The 8,555-nt window shown below is 41.7% G+C and overlaps 1 protein-coding gene across 1 annotated transcript; it reads right to left on the bottom strand.

The window, feature by feature from the left end:
- Positions 1 to 1,602: 1,602 nt before the first annotated feature.
- On the bottom strand, positions 1,603 to 8,202 carry LOC103368832 (leucine-rich repeat-containing protein 15-like). Its single transcript, XM_008297327.1, has 2 exons — positions 8,022 to 8,202; positions 1,603 to 3,824 (listed from the first exon to the last, which is right to left on the bottom strand). The coding sequence occupies exon 2, from the start codon at positions 3,815 to 3,817 to the stop codon at positions 2,114 to 2,116; it is 1,704 nt and encodes a 567-aa protein (XP_008295549.1). The 5' UTR covers positions 3,818 to 3,824; positions 8,022 to 8,202; the 3' UTR covers positions 1,603 to 2,113.
- Positions 8,203 to 8,555: the final 353 nt, after the last annotated feature.

The following is an 8,555-nucleotide window of genomic DNA, read 5'->3' as shown; positions in this document are numbered from 1 at the left end:
GGTAGCTACGTCCATCTTTTATACGGTCTATGGATTCTGCCCTGTAACCTGTGTTTAGGTAAACTTTACCAGTAGATATGAAGTAAACTGAATTTAAGACTAATGGTTGTATTTACTTACCTTTTTTGAGTGCGACCGGGTTCCTAGATTCGTTTAAGGTAAGATCAACTTTTCGCATTTTACAGTGTACTAGACATCTGTATGTTGGCAAAACATGGAAAAATTAGTCAAATAACAGCTTAAAAAATATTTATTTACAATAATTATAGATTTTTAAGCCTTAATATAGATAATCGTTTTTTTCAAAAACCAGAAAATATTTATGAAATTATCTTTTTTGCTCATTTAAATAGAGTGAAAGTCAGTTTAATCACCAATTTATTTTTATTTCTAAAAACATAGATCTTTGATATGGACATCATTTTAGTATAGGGATTTAAATGATTTTTATTTTTTTATTTATTTTTTGACTGATTTTATCAACTGGGATCTTCAGGTCAAAACAGTTTTAAGTTGTTTTTTCTTTTTTTTTATTTCTTTACAGTGTATGTTCCTCCCCTCGGACTGTCGTGTGAACACCAGAGAGCATTCATTCAGTTTTCCTGCCCTGTTGAATGTAAACATGTAGACAACATGCTCTTATTCCCACCTCAGGAAGCGGGTAAACAAAGACTAACCTTAAAAGCAGCTGTCCTTCAGGCCCAGGCTTTTATGTCCAGTGTTCCGATTGTGTTTTCTGGTTTTTAACTTCCTCACCAGACCACTGTTGTTGTGGGGCAGCAATCAAACGTACATCACAACATCTGTGACTCATTTGTTGTGTCAGTGCTCTGTAATTACACGCAAAGAGCGAGGTGGAGTTTTTTTTGGGATTCTCGCCAGAATGTTTTCAAACGTCACTCTGACTCAACAGCGTGGCTTTCAGGAGAATCTGCCTCAGACTTATGGGGCGATTTGGCTTTAGTTTATCATTATTCCTTCTGTTAGGATCAAGAAAACGGGTGAAAAGTCGTCGCACGGGGTTGGATTTGTTCTTCTATTTGGTTATTTCTTCTCCTGATCTTTGAAGTAAAATAAATGATGTGTTAAAAACAACGTGCACGATGAATAAACACGAGCAACAGCCTTGTTTTACACACCGATGCACAAGAAAAGGCAAAAACATGCTCTGACTTCTCTCCATTAGGTGGCAGTCTAACGGCAGAAATAGTAGAAATAAAGTTTATCAAATCAAGAAGATAACATAAATGTAGTGCTGAATGTACACTAACATAGCCTTACTGTTAGTTTTAGACTTTCAAACCGACATTTCTGTGAATGCCACGCCGTGCATATTTTAAATCCCGCTCAGTCGGGAGTTTTTGTTTTGCACAAACTGAGTTGGCACACGTTCAGGAATGTATTGGTCGTCCAAAGATTCATGTGCAGTCGACAGAATTTCAATACGTAGCCGTGTGATTGCATGTCACAGTGATGTTGTTTGTGTCTGTGATTTTATGAGTGTTTGAGCTCATTTTCTCAAGATGTAAACAACTTGCAGAGAAGTGATGCTTGCATGTTTGAATTCGTCCCATAAAAGGTCAGGAAATGATAAAGACAGTCTCACTAAAAGTTGTGCATTTATTCAACACATTGAAGCATTTTGCATTGAACTGTGTTATAGCCGGATTACATCTTTGATTTCGTAGCCCAAAAAAGAAAACGTTAAACTGTTCGCTAAATGCATTGTTGTTAGCGCAAAAGTCGTTGCACAAATTAATGCTGAGAAACAGGAGAAAAAAAGGCTTAATGCGGATTTAAATTCACTAAAAAAACAAAAACAGAAAGCACACAGATTCAGTGCACTCGAGTTTACATTCACCAAAAAGTCCAGCTCTGCCATGAGATTGTAAGGTTTGTGTGTTTACAGTTAGCTCGTTGATAATCAAAACTGAAAGCTAATGAAGTCAAAAGCAAATCCGTTTACTTGTTACTCCTGAACCGAGCCGCAGCGGATCGTTCTGCTACCGTCGACTCTAAGCTCCACATTTTCCGAGCAAACCGCGGTGATCAGCGAGCGGTTTCCTCTTGGCTTCCACAGCCCTCGGCCTGCTGATGTTGCTTGTGGTCCAGACTACAGCACGGAGTTCGTATTCCCGCGACCGATATCTCCTTTCCCGCTCCTGTTCCTCTTCCAGCACACGCAGCCGATGATGACGGCGCTGATGATGGCGAGGCAAACCACGGCGACGACGACCAGGATCATCGACGTGTCTCTGGAAACCGTTGTGTTCTGGTCCTGTCCGCTGCTGGTGACCTCCTCCTGCTCCGAGGTCGGGGTGGTCTTCACGGCGGGCGAGGATGTGGTTCTTTTGGTCGGAGGCGTGTTGGGTTTCCTCCTTTTCCCCGTCGAGGTCAACACAGGTTCCTGCGTGGGGGCGAGAAGCTTCAGGATGTCGTCCGTCACCTCGGTGAGCGTCTCGCCGGTCAGGGCGAAGGGACTTTCACAAACCACCAGGGTTTGGTTGACCTTGGACGGGTGGCGTTTCAGCCAGTCCCTCAGAGGAACAATGTCCTTGTCGCACCTCCAGGGGTTCTGCTGCAGGAGAATCTCATCGGCTGCACTGAGGGCGTCCAGACTCTCCTGCGGCAGGTTGGGGAAGGAGTTGTTCTGCAGGTCTATCTGCCCCAGGTGGGTCAAACCCTGCAGGAAACCTGAAGGAAGGGAGCTGAGGAAGTTGTGTTCCAAGGAGATGTTGACCAGACCGGGCAGCCCCTGGAAGGTCCCGGCCTGCAGCGTGGTGAGCAGGTTGGTGTGCAGCGAAATCTCCCCCACCTGCTCCAGGCCCCTGAACGCACCGCTGGACACGTGGCTGATCCGGTTGCGACTGAGCACCAGGAGGCGCAGCTGAGTCAGGTTCCTGAAGGTGTCGTCCTCCACGCGACTCAGCTTGTTGTCATACAGCCACAGCTCCTGCAGCGCCATGGGTCCGAACAGGCCCGGGCCCAGGCTCTCCAGCTGGTTCTCGTACAGGGACATATGGGTGAGGAGGGGCAGGTTCAAGAAGATCCCCTGCGGGAGAGTCGTGAGCCTGTTGTGGGAGAGGAACAGCTTCTTGAGCTTCAGAGTTTTGGAGAACAAGTCGCTGTGGAGGTGGGCGATCAGGTTGTCCTGCAGGGAAACCTCCTCCAGGTTCACAAGGTCGTCGAATATACCGAGGGGAAGCTCCTGCAGCATGTTTTTGTTAAGACGCAAGATTCTCATGTCGAAAAGACCCTTGAATGTCTCCCCAGGTAGCTGACTGATGTTGTTTCCAGAAAGCGAAATGAACTGCAGCTGGGCGAGGGGGTTAAAGGTCTCCTCAGGTACGGAAGTGAAGTGGTTCCTGCTGAGGTCGATCTTGCTCAGAGCCCCCAACGCCGAAAACCACTGAGGACGAAGCGCCGAGAGCCGATTGTTCGTAAGGGACAGAGAGCTAAGGTTCTGGACATTCTGGAACAGGGCCTCTGGGAGATCTTGAATTTCGGTGCCGGTAAACGCCAAGGCGGCCATTAACGGAGTGGAGTCAAACGTGCCGGGATGCACTTCCCTCAAAGCGCTGTCTTTAATCGCAAAGATGCTGAGGGTGTCGGAGAAACCAGTCAGGTCCTCGGACTTCAGGGAGTCAAAGCTGCACTGGGAAAGGTAGAGGGTGGTGGTGGACGGTGGCACAGCGGAGGGGAATATCGGCAGGCCGCTGCAGTAGACTCTGCCTTTTGAACACTGACATTCATCCGGACAGGCCCGGACGCCGGCGTGGACGGAGCAGAGGAGCAGGAGGGTCAGCAGCAGCTCCATGGTGGTCCTGGAAGAGAAGGAACAGAAGGAAACGGTTGGTTGTCGGGCTTCATGTGTTAACCATTAAATACCGTCTCACCATTTCACTAGATCGTTTGTCAACGCTAAGAAAGATGCACGAGTTGAGTGTTTGCGTAATGTTGAGGAGACATTTCTGGACTTGGAGACATGTTTGTGTTTGACAGATTTGTGCATTTACTGGACGAAGTAGGTCAGCAAGTTTAAAGTTTCTGGAGCTCTGGTTAAGTCGACCTCATCTTCTCCGTCTTGTAAGTCCACCAGGTGCAATAACAAATCTTTGTTGTGTCCTGTTAAGCTTTCTGCTGATAAAAACCTTCGAGGTGACGTCACTTTGTGCATTCGCAGGTGTACGAATGTTAATTTTAATAGCAACTCTCAATATGGGTGATTCGAAGGTATATTTCCATTTATTTGCTATTTCATCAGGCACTGTTTTTAAAAGAAATCAAAGATTCAGCTTTTTTTCATAATTGGTTTAGCAGAGTTAGTAAAAACTATTTTTTTGTTGTTTTTTAAAATTTTTCTTAATTTTTTTTAACTCCATATAGATTATTATTATTTTTTTTTTTTTTTAAAGTTTTGTTATTATTTTATTTTATTTTATTTCGTTTTTACAATTAAAATACATAAAATGTCCTGTTAGTGGCTGTTGCTGTGGCAACCGTTTTAATTAACAGACAATTGAATTATTATGTTTTTGTCCTTTTTTTTGGTTTTACAACAGATACAATAATAAAAAGCAGAAAATCTTTTTTTTCTCTTTTCTTTCTTTTTCTTTCTTTCTTTTTTTCTTTTTTTTCTTTTTTTTAAAGAGTCTGTTTTACTGTGGAGTTCCCATTAAAGTACAGAAAATATCTTGGGTTTTTGTTTTTGTTTGTTTTTAGCAACAGATACAATAATAAAAAGCAGAAAATCTTGTCTTTTTTCTCTCTCTTTTTTTTTTTTTTAACCAACGATACACCTTTTTTTTTTTTTTTTTTTAAAGAGTCTATTTTACTGTGGAGTTCCCATTAAAATACAGAAAATATCTTGGGTTTTTGTTTTTGTTTGTTTTTAGCAACAGATACAATAATAAAAAGCAGAAAATCTTGTCTTTTTTCTCTCTCTCTTTTTTTTTTTTTTAACCAACGATACAATATTTTTTACCAAACAGTCTATTTTACTGTAGAGTTCCCATTAAAACACAGAAAACGTCCTGTTACTGCTTCATTAACAGTCACTTTCCTTGTTTTCTAATTACAGGACAAAGTTTTTCTGCTATTTTATGGATTTATTTGTTAGTTTTACTCAACTCTAAACAGTAAAGAGAGTAAAAATAAACGTGTTTTTACTTCACTGCATTGTTTCTTCTCCGGGACAATGAAAGGAAGAGATGTGGTGTGTTTTTCTCTCCTGCTGCACTTTAAATCACCACAACAATACGGCAGCTCTACTGAAGGCAGCTCTAATTAGTAACAGTGCCGACATGCTGCAGCCTCAGCGTTCCTGTTTCACCCAAGAAGGAGGCATTTACATAAACGCTGCCCACCAACGCTGCAGGCCTCGCTGCTCCATCGCAGCGCAGAGCAGGCCGTCAGACTCCAGATCAGTTTGAAAAGTTCTCTTCTACTGAACATGCACGTGATGTTTAGGTTTTGGCCGTAAAGGCTCCGAGGAGACGAGCCAACGTCATGACCTGCTTCTCCATTTAAAGCTCTGCAGCTCCAGGCTGGCAGGCGTGAGCTGCTTCTCGCTGGCTGAGATGTATTAGGGTGCAGAAAGAGTCTTTCTCGAGGAAGTAACTTTCTAAAGAGGCCAGAGAGACCCTCCAATGAGCTCAGCCGCAAACACACCACACTTCTTCTTTCCTTTGCTTTTTTTCCCTCACATCAAAGACACGACGGTCATAAAATACGTCCCGGTGCGTCGCAGCTGTTCACATTTTCTGTCTTTTTGGACGTTTTGTGCTCACGTCTGAATCCAGTCATGGCGTCCTGGGAAATGAATGTTTTCATTGTTATTATAAAAAAAACGTCATTAGTCTCATGTTCTTTTTTCCAGCCACAGCGGCGGTTCTCACTTTCGCTTCTTTGGGTCATAACGTTCTTTATGTGAGATTTCGTGGTTTTAAACACTTCCTGGTTCTGTTTTTTTTTTTTTTTTGTTGCTGTGGATGGTTCAGGTCAGAGTTCAGACTCAAGGGCAGGTTTCTCATTACACAACTGAAGGCTGGGTACTCATTGGGGAATTGAAACCACACTTCCCTGTTTGGAAAATATGACCACGTTTACAGTATTTTCACCGCTCGGCCCACATAAATTATTCAAACTCTATGATTTATCACTGCACGCTACTAAATTAACTGTTTAATCCTGAGACTTCCCACTAATATGCTGCATTTATGTTGTGTTGCCACAGGAATCAGCATTAACACAAACTGTAGTTGTGTCTAAATGACTTTTTCTTCTTTGAAAATGTGAATTGCAGACGTTTACCTTAACCAGCAATGAGTCTTTAATGTCTACGATGATGAATTGATGATAAAATATGTAAAAATGTCCCATCTCAAGGCATCAGTTGTTAGTCATATTCTTAGTCATCTAAATGTTGTTTTATAAGCTGTTGTGCAAAAATGAAGACGTGTCGCTCATTTCACACTCAGCTCTTGTTTCTGGCTCCAAAACAGAATCAGATTTTAGAGTTTTTTTGAAAAGACAAAACTTTCCATCAGAATTTTGTTGTATTCTTACAGTAATTTATCACAGTCTGGTTCTTTAAAGCTCTCAAACTTTTTTAACCATGACCCCCAAAATGACATAAGTTTGTGTTTGTGACCCCTCAGTTTGAATTTTTATCATCTCGTGAGTCATAACTTTGTTGTTCATGAATTAATCTGTTAAAAAATTAAGGCGTTAATTCCACAGATTAATTTCTTTACATTAACACACTAATTTAACACACTAACACATTAATTTTCTTTTAAATGAATGAATGACGTGAATTTTTTTCGAACAAATGAAGGGGGAAAAAAATATAAAAACAAAGGAAAATATATGGAGTAGTGAGAATGCCAAATTACAAAAATAAATCAGTCAAAGAATAAGAAAAAAAAAGTGGAAATAAAAAGGAAAAAAAATTATTTAAAAAAATAAAACGTTGCTTTAAAAGCAAAAAAAAAAAAGAAAAGAAAAATAATGAAAAATTAATTTAAAAAAGAATAATAATAAATACAATTTAAAAAAATAAAAATGATAAAAATTTTCTTTGGACCCTCACGGGGGTCCCGACCCTCAGTTTGAGAACCACTGCTTTAAAGCACCATCACCAGTTGAAGAACCTCTTTATTTTAGTGGAGGTTCTTCAAATACTGTGTGTGGTTCATTTAAAACATTAACAGCATGAAAGTCAAACAGCTGGTGATTGATTTCATTATTGATCAGCCAATAAAAAAAAAATCACAGCTTCTCAAATCCAGAGTTCTTGATGTTCTGTCCCCCAAGAACCCAAAACATTGAATGTTTTCTCGTGAAAGGAACCAGAAACGCTGCAAATTCTTACATCTGACATCATTTTAGTGAAGTTTTTTTAGAACTATCGTTAAAAATCTTCCTTACAGTCTCTTTGGAATGTCGTCCATCACCTAAAGAAAACATGTTTTGAAGCATCTTCTTGTAAGAACCTCTCCCTAAAGCTCCTTACGTGAACCTAAAACTCGTTATCAGAACCATTTTTAGCACTTTTATGTCACTGACACACATCAGAAACTTTCTCCTGCTCATGTGTCGGCCGTGACGCACGAGCAGCAGAATAAAAACCTTGTTCCTCTGCTGAATGAGAGGCCACCGTGGAACCATGTGTTCTCTCGCATTATCATTCCAGCGCGACCAAAACCGCCGACTGGGACGACCTGGAAAGATCGGCAGCTAAAAGCATTTCCAGCTCACCATGAACTGCTCATGAGAAGTTTGTTTTTGGAGAATCAGCACATTTTCTGTCATTAAAAAAAAAAAGAGCAAACTGGGAAAGCAGGAGCTGATTCATGTTTGAAGGTTTTTTGCTGAGATGTTGGAGTGACCCAGAAACATCCACAGACACATCAAGCATGCACTTTAAAGATAGATGACACTGAATCATTCCTCTTTCTACCTGATTAGTTTGCTCTTGATGCTGTAAACAAGCAGCAGCAGCGTGTCATTGAACTCACCTCCTGTAGTTTGTGGCGATCAGTGAGCCCCCGGCGGCGAGCTGCTGCCTCTTTATGTCCGTCCTCTCTTCCTCCTCGGCTCCACTGATCCTCTCAAAAGTTTCCAGCTCTGCCCTCGGCTCTATCACATTTTCCTGCCCTTCGTCATCTCTCTCTTTTCTTTGCTCAGCTCTTTGCGCTCTGAGCTCATGATAGGTTTCCCCTCAGTGCCGTCCCGGCTGGGCCCCTGCCCTCCCTTCCTTCTCTGTCACTTTTTCTTTTTTCTTTTTTGTGCTAAATGTGGTGGAGGGGATCAGGGAGAAGCCCCACCCTCCGGTTCTGCTCTGTGTCTGAACTGATTTGGTGTTTTTTTTTTTTTTGTGGGGGAATTTTAAAGGCCTGTGAGGAGTTTTGGTTGGACAACAAAAGACGTGAACCTGTGAATCAGTGGCTCTGCAGCTGGCAGCCTCCGACCTGTTCGGGATTACAGCTTGTGAGATGATCCGAGAAACAAACCGGCAAAGTTGTGTTGCAAAATTAACACATTTTCATTAT

The sequence above is a fragment of the Stegastes partitus genome, unplaced genomic scaffold, assembly GCF_000690725.1.
Source record: "Stegastes partitus isolate 25-593 unplaced genomic scaffold, Stegastes_partitus-1.0.2 Scaffold1210, whole genome shotgun sequence".
Classification (NCBI taxonomy): Eukaryota; Metazoa; Chordata; class Actinopteri; family Pomacentridae; genus Stegastes; species Stegastes partitus.
The sequence above is the reverse complement of the archived record's forward strand: the minus strand, read 5'-3'. Positions and strand labels throughout refer to the sequence as shown.

What these genes read in the sequence shown, in the direction of transcription:
- LOC103368832 (XM_008297327.1), bottom strand. Translation starts at nt 3,817, where the DNA reads ATGGAGCTGCTGCTGACCCTCCTGCTCCTCTGCTCCGTCCACGCCGGC.